We start from the raw sequence: 19,184 nt of genomic DNA, 5'->3' as shown, positions 1-19,184 counted from the left end.
GATACAAAGATCTGCACTCCCTCTCTATGAGACCACACTCATAGAGAGTAGTTTGCAACAAAACGTCTTGACAACTTTACCTGCGTCAAGGTTAGACACAGTTACAATACGTAAGATAATTCCCCCTTTGTGAATGTCACACATGTGAAACTGTTACAAATAAGATTTTACAAAGAAGACATTATGCCCCTCTGTTTTGCTTGTTGGGCTTGAGTTTACCATGATGAGCTTTCAGCATAAATTTTTTTGAGAATTCTAAAGAACACTCTGGATATAACTATTCAGGACAATTTGTTTGGGATTTTTTGCAACAATAAATGTCATGTGCATTTTCATAAAGCAAGCATATTTGTCTGGCCCTATTTTGATAAGAGTATTAAAAAATATCCCTTTGAGGTGCATTTAGAACATATATTTGGAGCGTGATTATTAAGTCAGGATGGATAATCATTTTGTAAATAAATACATACATATTGATTATCCATGGCCCTTTTATGTACACACACACAGTTTATATAAAACTGATGTTTCCAAGTCAGTTGTCTGACTAAATATTAAAAGAGGATTAAATTGCTGGGTCATTTTACTGCCGCAAAATAGCACACCACAATCATAAGAGAACATCCATTCTTCTTACCACCACGCGAAGAGTCTTTTTGATTCCATCATTACGGTATGAGTTTTTAACAGATGCTTTGATCTCAATGGAGAGTTCCGGACTCTTCATAGGTATAATGATAAATGGTACAGATCTTGTAGTTTCGGGCCCAACTTGAACCTCCTGCTGAAACCACCCTTTCTTATAAGCTGCACTGCAAGCACTGCTGTCTTCTTTGAGCTCCACACGTACCTTCAAATGAGTAAAGATGGGGAGGTGGACACAAACATGGATGACTTTTACACAAATACAAATTACAGGCAAAATGTTATGGTAATAATATGCGGATGTTTACCCTCGGACAATGGTGCATTGAGTATATGAAATTATGTAAAATCTCATAATCTACCTTGACAAAGTGCAAACTCAAGGAACAGCGAGTAGCGAGTTTTGTTATTTTAAATAATGACTGATCCTTACAAAGAAGACAAAAAAAAATCTAAAATTAAATAAAACATTTTTGAGGATGAAAGAAAAAAAAGAGTTTTGTAATTATTATTTTGCAAATAGTTTTGTCGCCACCAGCAACCTCGGTACTAATATAAGAGAAACATGAGGACTATGAGAAATATAGAACTGAAGCCATGCTGGCTCAAACATCGAACGGATTGACAAGGTGTCAGCAGGACCTTCAGATGGTAAGTCGGCTACTGCTACAAGGCATTCATGGAATAGAGTGGAGAATTTCACATTGTTGGATTGCTACTATTCCAGCAATCCAAGTAAGATGGGATATATAAGGTTGTTAACCTAAGGTCAGACAGTGCTGATCATGAAAGAACACCAGAACGGGTTGGTTCCACCCAACTACTGGCCAATAACCTGCCTCTGCAGAACATGGAAGCTCTTGTCAGGCATCATAGCAGATAAGATGAGTTGGTGTATGGTTCAATACTTAAGCGGGGCACAGAGGGGAATTGGGAGTAACACCAGAGGAGCTAAACACCAGCTACTAATCTACAGAACTGTCAGTCAAGACTGTAAGATCAAACATACAAATCTAGCCTACGACTCAATGCCACACACGGATACTGAAATGCTAGGAGCTCTACAACATCAACAGGACAATAAGAGCCTTCATCAGGAACTCAATGGGAATGTGGAAGACATCCTGGAGACCAATTCCAAGCCAATTGCACAACTAAACACCAAATGTGGTATCTAACAAGGAGAATCTCACCACTCACTAACTACAATATCTCTGTGAATTCCATCAACTATTGTCCCCTACATTTTTTTAAAAAGCCAGATAAATCCTGAGAGATTGTTGTACACAAGCAACAAATTAGAAAAAAAATATTACTGAATGACTCACAGTGATAGTCTCTAAATCGTAGTTGTGGAGAATTGCTTTGACTTCCAGTTGCTCTCCTTGGACAGCAGCATATGGTAGCCTGAGATCAATGAAGAATGGCTTCCAGACAATGACTTCCAGTGGCTTGGCCACACAGATGCCTTAAACAGAAAATATAAAAAAAGAAAACTAAATGTCTGATAGTACACAAAGTACTGTGTTTTTACTACAGTCCTCAGTTTCTAATTTTCTCACAACAAAATATTTTATTGCAATAACAGTTCATATTATCATGCTAAGCATGCAGTGGCAGTGTAAAAACAGCAGCAGAATATGGAATTAGATTAAAAAAAAAATCACTTTTATATGTGTTTAAGTTTATTTAACAATCACTGTTATCACCACGAGGGTTTAATTACTCTACTGTTACAATGTAGTTGTTGTCAGGTTTATTTTACCTGAGGACACTGTATGTGCCGTCAATACTGTTTGTCAGAAGAGACGCTGCAGCGCCACACAAAACACTTGAAACATTTCCCTTAACAGAATGTCAATTTACAATAAAATTTCATATCAAGCTAACACACACATTGCATTTGGCTAAACAAAACCCGCAATTGATAAAGCAGCTGAAAATGTATGCTGTTTTTGTGAACTATCAGTTCATGTAAAGAGTCACATCATATGTAAATATAACCAATATCCAAACACAGACTTTTTCAAAGGGAATTTTATCAGATGACATTTTAAATCAGAGACTGCTGATTAGCATGTAGTCATGTAGCATGTAAGGTTTTATTCCAGCCACTATTCGTGACTCATTGAGCCGTCTCGTAACAGAAGCAGGAAACGGCTTTATTATGTCTTCACTTGTACAATACAGTATACAAGAGCAGAGGTTGTAGGAAAGAAGCAAACAAATGTAAACTGGTGACACTGGTTAGCAGAAGGTAACTTTAGTATTACAACTGATGTTATGATAGTACATATGCATAGTTTATACCTATATATTAAGTGTATCGCAATACTGTATGTAAATACTAGTGTAAAATGTTCCTCTCAAGACAGTGTAATAACTGAGAAGGGCATATACGGTATGTGCAATGAAGGGTCGAGAAAGAGAGGAACTTTAAACATTGCCATTACCTACGCAAAAGTAAAAATCACTCCACTTTGATTATTGTTAAGAAGCTGAAAAACTAAAGTAAGTAAGAAAAAGAGTTCTTACTGTGAGTTTGTGACAGGCTAATGCCAGTCATCTGCCAGGTTGTGATTGAGTCCGGCAAAGGAACAGTTCGCTCAAGTGATGCGATTTTACTAAAAAAGAAAAACATTTTTATACACAAAATTACTTTCAGAGAAACTTTTGTGATGGCAATATTTTTTTCCTTGTATTGTTTTCTATTGCCGTCCTTACCAGCCCTTATTAGTTGGCGGGCAAGTAAGTGAAACATCAGTCCAATACCAGCTTTCAGGAAAATTAGTACGAGTAGTGATTTCATTCCTGTCAGTGTATCCGTCATCTCTTTCGCCTGAGAAAGTCATCAAAAGATTAATACTTTTCATGATTGGCTTAATTTCCCTTTTTTTTTTAATACACAATGACAAATGGAACGCAGCTACCCCCCATCCTTCAGTCTGTACCCATCTCTTACTGCGGGCTAGATGAAGGACTTCCTTCTTGTGATCATCTCGATGTTTTGTCATCTCCTCACAGCAGTGTAGAAAGGCCTTGCTGCATTTCAAATTATTCTCAATGTATTCACTGCGTCTCTGACAGTCGTATGAAACAGGGACCTCCCGCATACCATCCAAACAGCATTCTTTTTCTTCTTTTTCTTGAAATTGACTTACTGACAAGAAAAATGGTTGAGAAAAAAAGAGAGAAAATGTGCTTATAGGCATTCACATGACACATGCAGTTCTTTCTAACTCACTGATATTTCCAGTGTTTACTTCTGTCTAATGCATGTTTATACATGCTATGTTGCTGTGTTCTTTGCAGTGTGTACTATGCTTATTGTGACTGTACTGTTCGCTGGTGGTGGGAGTTTTTGCCAAGCCATCAATCTAAACAAGGATTTGTTCCTAATGGCTTGTTTGGATGAATTAATAAGATAATAATAAAAACAAAGATGTTGTTATTGCCAAGGGTCCTCTACCACCTGGGGTCCGTTTCACGTAGCAGGTTCAACCAACTCTGAGTCTATTCCTGATCTCTGAGTTGATCTACTCTGAGATAGAAAACTCTGAGTTTTCGGTTCCACAAACGCTGATTTAAGTGAGGTTAATCAACTCTGAGTAAGTTCACCTTGAGTTTAGCGCGTGCACCACAACTTTAAAAAGCCAGCATCAATGGAGCCCCGATTCGACGAGTCGCCTTGGCAACGGGGAAGAGGGGGGGCTACGTTTTTCACCAACCTCGAATTGGAAATCTTAATGCGCTCATGCGGCGAGTTTCAATACGTTTTTAGAAATAAGTGCAACACCGCTGCAGCTGCAAAAGTGTAAGTTTAAATGTAGTCCTTTGCAATCACAATAATATTACAGGGAAACTACTTGAATGGTAGCCCATTCATTTATTTCATTTAGGTGCAATCACGCAGGGGAGAAGCGCTCTTGGCAGCAGTTTAAGATGAAATATAAAAACATTGTTCAAACAGGTGAGACCTCGGCATGGAGGTATCTCATTTTGATCATGTTTTACACTGTAACATGAATATTAAGTGGCTATTTGACTGTGCAGTTATTTGAGTCCCGACATAATGCTGTTTTCACACACATAAACTATGTCTTCTCATCTATACCATCCATCCATCCATTATCTATACACCGCTGAATCCGTCAGTCGGGTCGCGGGGGGGCTGGAGCCTATCCCAGGCGGTCAATGGGCAAGAGACGGGGTCCACCCTGGACAGGCCGCCAGTCCATCACAGGGCCACATAGAGACAAACGAGACAAACAACCAATACACACTCACAGTCACTCCGAAGGACAATTTAGAGTCATCATCTATATCATGTTCTGTTAAATAATTAAGCCTATTTAAACTAACACAGACTTCTACTGAGCCAACAGAAAGAAGGCAGATGCCCGTAAAACGGGTGCACCCGTGCCCAGCACCGCCACCTCTAACGGGAGGCCAGTGGCTGAGGGAGTCCCCGGAGGGAATCCACCCCCAAGACACAAGTGCCTTTATAAAATATAATAGGCCTATATATGTCTTTTTTAAGCCTATTCATACAAATATTTATTTGTCTTTTATGTCTTTTTTTTCTTTTGTCCCAACACATTCTGATGGTGCCGCTCAAAAAGATAATTGTCTGTAAATGCAAAAATCTATGCGCGGTCTGATAACCATCTCCGACGAATATTTATTTCTCTGCGCAATAATGCTGCACCTTCATCCACGGGATCGTTGTCAAAAGGACATGTTTGTGAAAAAAAGTCGCCTCCTACTGTGCCTAATGGACTTCTAGAAGTAGAAGAACTCGCTCTGCTGACTGAATGAATGAGGAAATCAAATGGCGTGTGTGTCTGAAAGAGGGCGGAGACGGAGAGAAACTCAAGGTTTCTTGAAGAAAACCTGGTCCCGACCAGGTTAGGTTCAGAGAGTCTGTTACTCCGGTAACTGACCATGAGGTTAAGTTACCTCTCTTTGTGAAACAGGCTAGAGTTACCCCTCTTTCTCGGGGTTGAGTTACCTCCCTTTGTGAAACGGAAAACTCAGGGTTTCCCTCATTTCAGGGTTAACCAACTCAGAGTTTTCACTAAACCTGCTACATGAAACGGACCTCTGAAAAATAAGGACACTTAGATCCTTCCACGTAAACTTGCTGACAAACTGATCAACATTAGATTTAACCCTATGGTCTATGACTATCTGATAGATTTTCTCACTGACAGGCCGCAAACTGTAATATTTTGAGATCTCACCTCATCTAATATTGATGAACACTGGCACTCCAAAAGGTTATGTGCACAGCCCTATGTTCTACACAAAATTATGGTTATGGTTGTACTGCTTCACACAAAGACTAATGATTACAATAGGGCCAAACTTGCCCAACAATACATCATAACAAATTAGTCTCAGTGTTCATTACACAGCCCTATTTTCAAAAAGGTAAAAGAAAAAAAAAAGTTAATGAAGGGGCTTCTGCCTTCACACAAATTGGCTTGCACAAACTTATATTCATTTGTTATAGCCCACTGAAATTGATGGGAATACTGCTAAAGGAGGTCAAATTTATCAATGCTTTGATCTATGAAGGTTGGATTTTGTGTTCTGCTCTTCAGCTCCTCTGAACTGTACATTTCTGACTAAAAAATCTGGCCAACACATGGTCATGACAGCTCAGAACTGCAATATCTGTAATGATTTAAAAAACATCCCTAGTTTAGGTTTCTACTCATGTTTTCAGTTAGTCATCCTACAAACAATTATGAAGACCTGAACTGTAATGCAGAAGTTGAATGAGTGAATGAGTGGTTATTGGATTATTTGAGCTATGATTCTTACATAAGCTGGTTCTGACGTCCATTATGGTGCTGGCTCGTTTCCTTCTCCTGGAAGTAGGACACTCAGAAACTGGAAAAGCAAAGGGATAAATTAGTTTAACAGAATCCTGCAAGTATAACGGCATGCCATTCTATTGTTAAAATAAAAGAGTGGTAATATTGACAGAGTAGAAACAAAAATGTCCTTGTTTCTGAACCTATCAAAGGGCTTAACAAAGGCTTCCTACAGCAATGATTTGCTTATGTGGTTACATCAGGCATTGATGAATGACAGTTCTTGATGCAGTGTCATCTGATCGTAAATCATAGGAGTCCAACCTAGGCTTGCACCCTTGCCAATTTCACCTTGAATATACTCTAGATTCCATTAATGGTTTAAAGTGAACATGAAATATCCAGAATGAGTATGAGCAGCATGCCAAACCGCCACAACATAGTTTACAGCTGAACATTTCTGCTTGGATAATGCTTATTGCCTACAACTTTGCAACATCACAGACTATGCTGACTGTCAGTTCCTCGGCATTATTTTTTTGGTATTTCCATGTTAATAGGTGCAGTTGTAGGAAGTGTGGTAAAGTGTCAACTAAGGCAGAGAACATCTCCTTCAAGACCAAGAAGAAGTAATGATGCTTACATACTCCTCCTTTCTTTGAATATAATAAGTGAAGTGCATTGGCGGTGGTAAATGCAAACTATAGTGAGCAGTAGTCAGAGCAGCAAATGGATACTTTTGGTTATCCTGTCAGTAAATCATGAAATTCTGATCAACACAAAATACCATTAGCCCCCTGAGCTGCCTTTTCACCATTTATATGTTCAAGAGATTTAGGACTGGACATTTTTAATGATGATTTAGACAATGATAAATCAGAGGGGGGAGAGAGAAGCAGATTGCAGTTTGATAGACGGCATCAGAATCCAATACTGGATACTGTTTTTCCAAGATTGTACGTTCTAGAGGCCACTAAAACTTTTCATATTTGTGTCAAAACTTTTAATTAATTGGTTGCAATGTGGGTGTGAAGAGTATTTCAAGCAATATGTAAAAAAATGTTCCAGAAAAAGATCCCCTACCCCACCTTTAAATGGTGTTACAGTGCCCCCCCCCCCCCCCCCCCCCCCCCCTTTTTCTGTCCTCTCAAACTCCAGCTGGTCGAGGCAGATGGCTCCCCTTCCTGAGTCTGGTTCTGCCAGAGGTTTCTCCTGTTAAAAAGGGAGTCGTTCCTTTCCACAGTCGCCTCAGGCACGCTCAGGACGGGAGATTGGACTGAAGACAAGTTTCGGTACAATCTGTTGGTTTCCTTAGCTAGGAAATTGTTTTTGAATTGGCTCTATATGAACGAATTGGATTATTTTATAAATAATTATGATTACAATTAATTGAATTCCAATTGGCTTAAATTGGACTTTATTATTTAAGTGCCTTGAGATGACATTTGTTGCATTTGGCGCTATATAAATAAAAATGAATTGAATTGAATTGTGAAGTGTGGCGAACAAATCAAAACCTTTTTGCAATTTTGTTGCTGGCCAGGAAAAATAAACAGTGATCACTCATTCAAGATCGATGGATTTTTAGGGAAGCTGAAAATGGTCACCTTTCCCTCCTTAGCAAAACACATTTTCTTGAAAATATAGTACTAGTATTATAGTAATGCATATAATACTAGTTCTAAACTACCCCATCTCAAAATCTTTTGGAATGTGTTGCACACCTGAAATGCATTTACAAATTGATATGTATTGATAAGTTAAATTGAGTAAATGGGACAATTTATGAAATATCTTTGGTTCATATTGTCTGCAAAGAAGTTTTTTTTTTATTAATTTATATGTATACAAAGTATTTTTGTATCTATCTATTTTTTGGAATTATTCAAAAATAAAAGATTTAAGACATAAGTAGTGTCACCTGTTCTGTCAGGGGTCCCACCGAGGTTGCTCGTCTCCAACAGAAGCCCTGCATCGTAAAACACTTTCATGTTGTTTTCCCCTCCACCTGCTGTGCAGCCTGGGTCGTATTTCTCCACCGTCTCCCAAATCTAAGCAGAGTGAAGTCAGTCAACATACACTCACTACGCTCATAGAGTGATTATATTTGGGGTTATGAGGATTACTCAGTGACCCTTTATTAACACAGAAAAAATACATTTACGCCATTGATGTGCAGTAAAGTCTCATGGCCAGCTTGTGCTGTGTTATTGCTCTGCATTTACATGAATTGCCATCAAGATGATGATACAAAGGCCAGGTGCATTCAAGTTATCTGGAAAACTTTAACTTTTGACCCAGATTTAACCAACTTTAGCGCACATAACTATTTGGAAATTTATTTAACAAAGAAATGTAAAAGTGGTGTACTGCAAGCTAATGATGGTAGGATGTCCAGTGAGTTTACTAATCTACTGTAAAGAAGTTGGTCTGAAGTTGTAAATGGACAATATATTCCAGTGGCTTTTGTGATTTTTCATTAAACATGTTTCACCTGTTTCATCATTTGCTACGGTTACTTTTGGCTGCTGACAGAGTTGTAAATCTGCACCCAAATATTTGAAAGCTATCTAAAGTGTGCTTGGTGATTAAAATCTCATTTTCCTGTGGTAAAAAGGTTACATGTGTTTGTTAATTCTTCACACAGACTTCATCTTCACCCAGTATAAATCATTTTCAGAGACAATACAAAGAACTTGCCTTTTTCTGTGTCAGCTGATTCTTGTCGTTTAATACGTAGACACTTTTGTCAACTGCCACCAATCCCACTGTTGCTCCAGTATCTCCTGTAATCTTTAGTTTGAATGACCTGCGAGGTTCATAGGATGAAGCACTTCCCATTACCTCCAGCTTCAACTAAAGGAGGAATGAAGAAAAGAAAATGAAATTATACAAATGCCTACAACATCATCTTTTAACACACATCAGTGGTGTGTCTCTCACCGTTCCCATGCAAATGTCGTCTACATTGACCCAAACAGAGTCTGATACCAGTTCACCACCACTTGTGTGGTAGTAAGCTAAAATGCGGAACGATGGCAGCATGTCCTTGGTAAATTCAATCATCTGGGATATCTGGTTTAGGGCATTGTTCTCAAATCGGTAAGATCGCATCACTTGACCTCTGCTCAGTATCTGGAGAAAAAGATTTAATCATCAGTACTTTTTTGCCCATTGGCACAAACGCAACAAAGCTCATTACCGTCTTTCCCCAAACAAGCACACAAGCATCTTCAAAACATCACTCACCAGGAATGTGATATCACTTTTCAAACTTTCTGGTTTGTTGAGGAAGAGGGTGACTCTCATGCTTCCTCCCATTTCCACGTCAAGTGTATCCGCGCCTACAATTATGTTTCTAAGTTAGTATTTGACCTTAAGTCTGGTATTAGTTACTATAATTAGTCACCAATAATTCACAATAATTCACAACATGATATTTTTTCAGAATATTACTTACTTATGTGTAGGTACGTTTGGCTATTGGATTGATAAGGTTGAGCCTCCATAAAAGCAGATGCTTGTCTGTCAGATGGAATGCCAGGCTGACTGGTTTTTACCTGTAAGTACAGGCACAAAGTTGATATGATGTTGTATTAGTAATGCTTGAATATTGATAGGTCGAAAAATGTGTTCAATTGATGTCTTCTGCTGAAAAGAGTTTCACTGTTCCAGTTTTGAAATGTCACTCTAATCAGAAATGTACATTGTGAGGCACACGCACACTAATATAAAAAGTTGTGAAAGATCTGTCCAAGTGAAAAATACAAAGATAAACAAAGAGCAGTTGATGACAATAGGAGAAAGAAAAAAGTCTATATTGATGTAAAAACATTTCTAAAAGATAACATCAAATAAAGCATACTGTAATTTTCAGTATTGACTTTTCCTTAGGATTGATGGTAGCCTTGGCGAGGCCATTTCCACCTGTAGTGACCTGAACTTTTCCAGGTTCAACCACCACAATAACACCTTTTGCTGGAGTGCCATCAGGATTAGAAACTTCAACCTGCCATCAAAGAATAAAAAAAGAAAAGGACAATAGAGCTATTAAACAATATCTACTTTCTTATTAAACCATGTTTTAGAAGTGTTTTCAACCTACAGAATAAAAAGGACTACTAAATGGATAAACAGGACTGTGATATATTCCAAAAAACATTAACCATTTCCTTTTTTATGAATTATACTGTAATTCTATGTGGATAAAAATGACTGTTTCACCATGAGATCAAAGGACATTCCTGGTTTGAAGTATTTGGCCGTTTTCTTGAACATGATCTTGTAGGGTGATGAGACGATCTGGATGCCTCTCAACTCTGACTCCACCATTTCACCTCCTGTTTGTGACAGTATTTCATTAACAGTTCAACATCCTTCCTAACTTCAACATCTACAAAATGTATATGGAAAGTATTAAAAATCCCTATTTCCATCAGTCTGCCACTTATAACCACCAAAGCCATGGCTTCTTTATTTTAATTTTGACGGTACATTTGCCTAGATTGTGAGTAAAATTACTTCCATTATTCTGACTGATAAGTTATCTTTTAAATTGTATTAATTGATGTGCACAAAACAATGACTGTCAACACAACAAACCTGCTTTGAAGTTCTCCACATCTAATAATAGACGAAGGGTCTGAGATAAAAGCAGTCTGTTCACAAGAATTGAAAATGTATTATCTGAAATAAGGGGAATGTTGGCTTCAGAGAAGCAATGGGTTGGGACTGATCTGATCCAGTAGCAGCATCACTGTCAGATACTGATTCACGGATAGTAAGGTTAGACTTACAGTATGTCACTGAACTGTGCCACTGATTCCAATATGGATCCAGACTCTGTACCTCTCTTATGTCATTGTAGAATAAATTATGTCTGCTTACACCGACCTGCTTTTTATTTGCTCATACTTTGTTTGGTGTTTTGGCAAGATTTCTACTCATGTATCTTAGTAACAGAATCTTAACAAATGTTTTGAGATGCTATTAAAGAATCATTTGCATCTCAACACAATGTGCCCAGAAGAGGAGAACACACTTTTTCTTACCACTCTGAGTCAGTACACTGACAGCTACATAAATGGAGCTCTCCTCCAGTTCATTGATGTTTGGGAAGGTCTGAATGATGTCCTCCTTCCTCAATGTGACTGTCCCTTGACCATTTACGACCTAATGAAATATTGTGCAATAAAAAAGGGCAATTAATGGATTTTTCTGAATATGTATTGATTATTTAAGACAAGGTTTAACCTTAACTGATACAGGAAAAAAAAAAAAAATCTTTATCAAATTAGCTAAATTACTACAGTTGCAGGGAGCTGAAAAACACCAACAACATTGAAGATGTTTCAATGTCTTTATTTTTGAATGGATAAAAATAGGATAGGAGTGAGCTAAATAAGTTAAATAAAACAAGCAGCTGGCAGACTGACAGAGGTTAAGGAAAAGTATGACTAAGTGCTCACCGCGACTCTCTGAAGAGAACTTGGAATGCCCTTTTTGACACTTTTATCGATAATCCCAAATACCACATAGGCTGTCCCATCCACCTTTTTACCAAACACATACCTAAAACAATCACAAAATAGTCAACTTGCAATCAGGAAAAATCAGACTAATAAATTAGGCTTGGTCTTTAATCCACAAAAGGAAAATATTCACTTACGTAGCTTTGATGTTGACTGTAAGCTGGTCGCTGTCCACATAGAAGAAAGGGGGACCCTGGACTGACAATTTAACCTCAAAACTGGGAAGTACTGTGAAATAATGCATATTTAATGCCATTTACAATCACTTAATGAGGGAAGACTTCATTGTTTTAAAAGTTTGAGACTCACCATATTCTTTGACTTCAAACTCGGCAAAAAAACTCTGTTGTGGGTTACTTTGGAACTTTGCCACCACCTTCCACTGGCCCATACTACACACACATACAAAAAGTACACAAGTTAGATACCCTGCCGATGGGCATAAAAGGTACAGCTCCATATGTTTCAGAGACCGCCACAAGTTTGGAAATACCTCACCTGACAATGTCAGGAATTGTATAAGTTGCAGCTTTCATCCCTGAAGTCAGTGAGACAGTTTGAGATTCTACTACAATTCCACCAGGGGTCTGAAAAAACAAATCAAACATTTTAAATCACCAATTTTTGTATTTCTACAGGAAACTTGAAGTTACATTTCTAAATCTTGCAGTGAAACAATTATTTTCATGTAACTGTGTGTGTGAGATTGACTTATTGACTTTCTTTCATTTAAATTCATTCGATTTATTAATTTCCTTTTAACAAAATTCTCGTGCTAGAATGCATACGTGTTGCATATTGATTTATTTTTTTCCACTTAGTTGGATGGACATGGTAACATAGGCAGCTTTTTAAAGATTTCTGTGCTTGACGGATGTCCTAAGTGTGTTATTTACACCTCCAAGTTCAATATATTGTGATCATATTTATTTCTGGAATGTTTTAGCACTCACTATAAATATAAAGCAAATTGTATCATTTATAAATTTATAAAAAATCCAGTACAATACCATAATTTCAATGACAACTGAAGATTCTGTTTCGGGTACATTTGCACTTTCCACTGGCTCCATATTAGGCCTGAGAGCAAAAACCCTGTAACGGACTGTGAGACACACAGAAATATACAAGTTGGTTTAGTTATTATCCACTTTCAACTGCTTTTGGGCCTCATTGGGCCTAGTATGTGTCTTTTAATAAATCTTTAACATATTTGACATCACTATCTTGTTTACTTTTGATATAGCAAGTAGGTTGTGGATCCCATTAAATCCCCAGGACAGGTTTCATAAATGCAACATCTGGCAATTGCAAAAGTCTCACATCCAATGTTGCTTTTACATCTTTTGGTTCATTAAGAGGCTGTTACGCTTTAAACTCCGGTATGTCCCGGCTATTACATACTATCAAGTCAAAAATTCTTCAGAAAAGTTTAGTCTTTTCAGGAGTAACATAGTACTGGACTCACCTTCACTGTTGGGAGTATAGATGGTCTTGTCAGTCTGGATGAAAATGTAGCCAAGCTGGAATGAGACTAACACAACTTTCTCCAGCAGTCGACCAGGAAACTGTGCTTGAAGAGTAACATACTGCTTCACCTTGGGATCGTTATTTAAGTTTGCCGCAGAGAGCTAAAAAAAAAAGACACTGTAAATTGAAAAATGCGAGTGAAATGAAAGGCTTATATCTTTTATTTAACTTGTGTCTCTCCTTTCTCTAACGTCCTCCTGATTTTCAAATTAGGGGCCATGCAAATCAAATAAGGCCAATGTCCAAATAAAAAAAAAAAGAGGTCACAACAGGTAAAGCAGGTGGAGCATAAAAAAAGAAGAGCTAAAGTTCCCCACTTATAAGCTTTTTATCATTTTGTTTCTGCATGCCTCCCTCTATCTAACTGAACTTTGGCACAGGCAGAAAAAAAAAGATTCTAATAAAAACAGGAAGTTGGCTGAATTAAATAATGTATTAGCAAGTTCAACAATGCACTTACCTTGAGTCTTCCCAAACCCTGGTAATTGCCTGCCTTACTGAGGGTCACAGTTGTGGAGCTCAAAACTGTGTTTTTGGTTGGATGGTTCTTCACATAGATTTGAACATCAAAGCTGTCTTGTCGCTGACAGTCTTGAATCTCAACAAAAATGTTTTCATTTGATCCTACTCGCAGCAAGCTGGGGGCAGACATCACTTCCCTGAAAAAAATAACACATTGTTAGTAGTACAGCTAATACATAGAGAACTTAGCTATGAAGCCCTTATAATATATATCCTTTTTTTTATGGGCTATAAAAGTATAATAAGCAGAATCTACCTTTGAACACCCCCTTTGGGAGCATCAAAGATCACATGGTGTACACGAGGCCTTCACTCCACAGAGATTGTAAAAATGAATTATCAGATGTACAAAATCCTAATAAGTTTAATTACTTATCAAAGGTCTGTATGATGATGAAACACAGCTGTAACAAAATAAGGGGCAGTGGTTTTGTGTTTGATAAAATTCCAAGAATTCTTCGGTATATCCATATGTGTCAAAACAGCTGATTGATACATTTCTGATTCATTTCATTCACTCTAACATGAAACCATCAAGCGAATGCAGGGTCCTGGGTCAAACAACATGCAGTGAAAACACACTCCTAATGAGCAAACTGGAGTGCAGAGTGAGTATAATTTGAAACGGGGATCTGACTATTCACTAATTTACGCAGCACTTCCTTTGGCCTGTGAACATGCTTTGAGAAGGAAATCAAGTTTTATTTTACTGATGTTGCTGCATACTTATCAAAGAAATCCTGATTGTTGGATATCTACATTTTCCTAATTTAAGTATTTGTTCTCTGACTGCCTGACCTTCACTTACTTCCTTAAAAACTTCTTTGAAAATCCCCAAATTAAGGGGAAAAGGGGCCAAGTTTGAAATGTTGCATGTTCCAACATAATGATACGTAGTATTCCATTAAGACTCACATCAGCAGACTGAAATTATCTGTTGAAAGCTCCTTATTCCTGAAGTTTATAAAGAGAGTAAGTAAAGATCTTGATAAAATACAGTGACATGGACAGCAATAAGACAGAATGAAGATCATGAGCTCTAGCTTTTACTTGACAAACAAGCAAGAAACCGATTATCAGCTTGACTACTGGGCAACAAAACATTGCATAACGGTTCTGATCTCTGTTTGCTGTGTCTGGTGCACCGCTGAGCAAATTCTAAATTTACTGGCAACTGAAGGTCCAAAGAAACTGCCACAATATTCATTTAGTCTTCAGTCTATATCCATAACTGTCGAGCAGAAAATTGTTTAACTTATTGTTGCTCACATTTTGCTTTCTGGCTTAATAAAGCGCATTTTTTACAGCTGAAACTAAATTAGAATAGATACGACACAGACATTGAATTGATGTTTAGTTGATGTGGAAAAAGCGTAGTAAATACACATTGTAAATGAGTATGTAGTTTAGCTCTTCTTCATAGCATTTTTGATACAATGACAGGCCCTAACAGCGCAAAAAGCATCTATCTTTATCAGAGTGTACAGAACAATATCAATGTAAGTCCATTCACAGACAATGTGTTTAGTGAGACATATACTAAGTATTCAATAAGGTTTTCGGTCATGGAAATTGACCATAGATTTGACAAACATTTGAATGACAAATTGATTGTTTCTAGGAGTAAAGAACATATTTAGATCTTTCATTTCAGTGAATGTACTAACACTAACACTCCCAAATGTACTATGAGTTAAAAGCTGCTAAGTTAAAATGTAAATTTATAAGGATTATCAAATGATTGTAGGTAGGGTATAATATCAAAAATAAAAGTATATAGTGCAGCACAAAACTTCCCTTATACTCAGCCTCTCTCCTACATATTTAAAATATGTTCTTAAAGGCTTTTTTTTTTTTTAAACTCAACTCGCAAGAATATTGTGATTCCCAATATGTAGGTATAAATCAATCATCTCTTCATCATTAGTTATAACTGATGATAAAAATCATCAGTTATAAGATTATTATTATCATATATATAGAAATATGATCTTTTATAATAAATATTATTATCATTATTATAAGATCATATAACTTATACTATTACCAGCCACTCATCTTATAACAGGGACAAAACAGTGTGGCATTATAACAAGGGTGTTGGCCTCACTACATTAGCCGCTTTCGGACAGAGTAGTTATAAGAACGCAGTTATCAGAACTGTCCTACTCGAATTTCGTTCTGATAACTGTCCTTCCCCAGCGGAGCTGTTTCAGTCTGCATTCGCACATGAGTCGGGACCAGGTCGGGACTTTGCGCTGCGCGCAGCCGTCTGCGTCAGTGACGTGTTACGTTAGCCGTTTAGCGCCACATTCAACAACAAAACAAAACAAAACCGGTAAAATTATGGAGAGAAGAAAAAACACCACAAAGAAGCTAATATGGAGAGCGGGGAGGCCACCGTGTTCATGGTCTGCATGATGGTGATATTAATCATGGACGATCACATCAGGCGTCTAATATCGAGGCTGGAAGAGCACACAGAGAGAGTCAGGAGACGATACTTTTTCATTTCATGAAGGAAGAAAGGAGAGCAGAGCGCCGCAGACAAAGGAGACAACGTGTAAGTTTAACTTATTAAACACCCGCCGGTTCTGTCTGTGTGGTATGATGAAACATTTCAGCTGTGATAGCATGACATGGGGCTTAGCTACCGACCACCAAACACCTACGTCAGATGCGTTCTATAGAACCATGAAAAGACCCAACCTCAGAGAAGGAGCTGAAATGGTTATAAGAACTAAGGGAGAAAGCCCCGAGTTCCTGTATGTCCGAACACGGGAGAAAACGGCCCCGCGGATTAAAAGGTTATCGGAACTGCCAAAGGTTCCTACAGTCCGAAAGTGGCTATTGTCTTCTCATATAGACTCACTTCTCATAGACTTTATTGCTGGTTTTTAAGGCTCTCGGTAGTCTGACTTCATTATTGACTTCATTGCATCATTATACTCAAGACAGGCGAGGTTGTCTTATCACATGCTGTTAGATATTTGAAATCAAAATATAAAAATCGAGGTGATTTTGCATTTGCAGTTGCTGCTCATACTATACTAATACTATGAGAACCGTTCAGACCTTGAAAACCACTAGAATATCATATAAATATGTTTTAGTCTGTTTCTTTACTGATTTCACCTTAGGTGGTGTAGTGGTTAACACTGTCACCTCACAGCAAGAGGCCTTGTGGTTCAAATACCAGCTGGAGAGTTTGCATGTTCTCCCTGTGTATGTGTGGGTTCTCTCCAGGTACTCCGGTTTCCTCCCACTGCCCAAAAACATTGCATGTTAGGTCAATTGGTGATTCTTAAGTTGTCGCTAGGAGTGAGGGTGAGCATAGATGGTTGTTTGTCTTGTTTGTCTCCATGTGGCCCTGTGAGGGTCTGGCGACCCATCCAGGGTACCCTGCCTCTTACTGTGTGCAACATTTTCATTCATTCACATTGTTTTAAATGTGCTTTTAAAATAAAAATCACAGTAGCACTGATACTGACTTTTATTATCATCATCATATCTTTTGCAAAACTAGCATAACAGCCAGAAATGTATCAGAAAACTGATCATTTATTAGCATAGGATCAAGGTTCTGTCATTTTTAACATAAAATCACTTCAGAAGAGTCAGGCCACTTACATTGGAGCTCCAACACCTGCAGAATTCTCAGAGAAAAATACCACCAAGGCTGCCAGCAGCAGCGGGATCCAAGTCATCCTCCTACCTGAATCCATATCTGCTGTTAGTGTAGAACTTCGCTCTGTGACACTCTTTTATCTACATGCAGTGGCTTGCTCCTCCTATGCCTCCGATCACATCCAATCAAAAGCAAGCCTCACAATGTTTTCGATCTCTTTCTGGGAAATAGACGAGTTCCGATTGATACATAAAAACTATACTTTCTTGCTTTAATCCTTCTTTCTGTTCGTTACTGGTGTGAGGAGGTAAAAGTGCCAATGTCACAGTGTATAAAAACTCCTAAAAACTATAAACCTGCCTCAGTTTTTTTATGTTCGCTTAATAATTTGTATTTAGTTGTTATTCTATTTCATGTAACTAAATCATAACCTTTTACCAAAAATCTAATTTATACAGGGAAAGCCAGAAATTATGCACTGATTGCAGTAAAAGTTAATCAAACAATAACATAAGAACACATGCAATAAGTCTCAGCACAAAAGAACCACAGAATAAAATAAAATGTTTATAATGAAAAAGAAAAATCCCATTGGACGAGAGGTGAGTTACACCCTTGACATGTCGCCAGCAAATCACAGCACCGTAATAATAATTAAAAAAAATCACGATTTATCAAGAATGATCAAGATTCTAAAACCATTCAATTAAAATAAAAACATTTGTTTTACTCTATGTCACCCGAGAGGGATTTAAATTGGTATTATCAGTAACATTTTAGAGTAAAGTGCACAAAATAAAGCATCATCACTTAGAAAGAGTGAATGATGAAATGCCTGATAGTTAAGGCCTTTGTTATCATCACTTTCCTTATAACTCCTAATCCAGGATTATATAATCTAACAGGTACTTTGAACTACCCGTTAGATACTATATTCGTGAATCATAAATTTATAAGAAGTGGATAATCATCTGTAAAAAAAGCATGCCTAAGCCACTGCAAAATTTGACAAAGATTTTATTTCTCCCTCGAGTAAAGCAAAAGGTCTGGCTTGCAGACTCCGTCACCGTTTTCTGTCCCACTTTCAATATGTGCTAAGTGAAACAATAATCCCTCAGTAGTTTCTCATTACTTTACCAATATCTACTGTTCTTGTGTTTCTTTAAGTAAAGAGAAACATGCTACCAATTAGATACTGAATAATACCTCAGCACAATTATATCCTTAAAATCCAGGTACATCCAAAATAAATCTGCATTCTGAGTCTGTCACAACACATCAAATGCGTTGTTATCCATACAGCCAAGCATGGTTAAAACAGTTAAAAATCATGAGAAACGTAGCAGTGGTGTCACACTGGTGACAGCAAATATTACCATGTCTTTCCAGCTGTCGACTATGTTAGCAACATTGATAAACTATACGACTTACATTCTCATGTAAGTTACATCTTGCCAAGCGTTCAGCCGAGATATCAGCACAGCTGGAGCACACCAGTCTGGCAGT

General features: G+C 37.7%; 1 protein-coding gene across 1 annotated transcript in view; it reads right to left on the bottom strand.

The window, feature by feature from the left end:
• Positions 1–17,775, bottom strand: part of LOC142378842 (complement C3-like) — a 29,392-nt gene extending 11,617 nt beyond the window's left edge. Inside the window, exons 1-22 of the mRNA XM_075463768.1 lie at positions 17,681–17,775; positions 13,989–14,187; positions 13,467–13,629; positions 13,009–13,103; positions 12,497–12,585; positions 12,308–12,390; positions 12,136–12,226; positions 11,936–12,038; positions 11,519–11,639; positions 10,692–10,807; positions 10,333–10,476; positions 9,928–10,027; positions 9,717–9,811; positions 9,411–9,602; positions 9,168–9,323; positions 8,389–8,518; positions 6,475–6,543; positions 3,608–3,805; positions 3,370–3,484; positions 3,181–3,269; positions 1,974–2,113; positions 638–850 (exon numbers count right to left, since the gene is read on the bottom strand). Of these exons, the coding sequence (XP_075319883.1) occupies positions 638–850; positions 1,974–2,113; positions 3,181–3,269; positions 3,370–3,484; positions 3,608–3,805; positions 6,475–6,543; positions 8,389–8,518; positions 9,168–9,323; positions 9,411–9,602; positions 9,717–9,811; positions 9,928–10,027; positions 10,333–10,476; positions 10,692–10,807; positions 11,519–11,639; positions 11,936–12,038; positions 12,136–12,226; positions 12,308–12,390; positions 12,497–12,585; positions 13,009–13,103; positions 13,467–13,629; positions 13,989–14,187; positions 17,681–17,775 (2,796 nt within the window). The remainder of the gene's footprint in view (positions 1–637; positions 851–1,973; positions 2,114–3,180; positions 3,270–3,369; positions 3,485–3,607; positions 3,806–6,474; positions 6,544–8,388; positions 8,519–9,167; positions 9,324–9,410; positions 9,603–9,716; positions 9,812–9,927; positions 10,028–10,332; positions 10,477–10,691; positions 10,808–11,518; positions 11,640–11,935; positions 12,039–12,135; positions 12,227–12,307; positions 12,391–12,496; positions 12,586–13,008; positions 13,104–13,466; positions 13,630–13,988; positions 14,188–17,680) is intronic.
• Between the last annotated feature and the right edge of the window lie 1,409 nt (positions 17,776–19,184).

This window comes from Odontesthes bonariensis, chromosome 4 (assembly GCF_027942865.1).
Source record: "Odontesthes bonariensis isolate fOdoBon6 chromosome 4, fOdoBon6.hap1, whole genome shotgun sequence".
In the NCBI taxonomy this organism is placed as follows: Eukaryota; Metazoa; Chordata; class Actinopteri; order Atheriniformes; family Atherinopsidae; genus Odontesthes; species Odontesthes bonariensis.
Note: the sequence above shows the minus strand (reverse complement) of the source record. Positions and strands in the feature narration are given on the sequence as shown.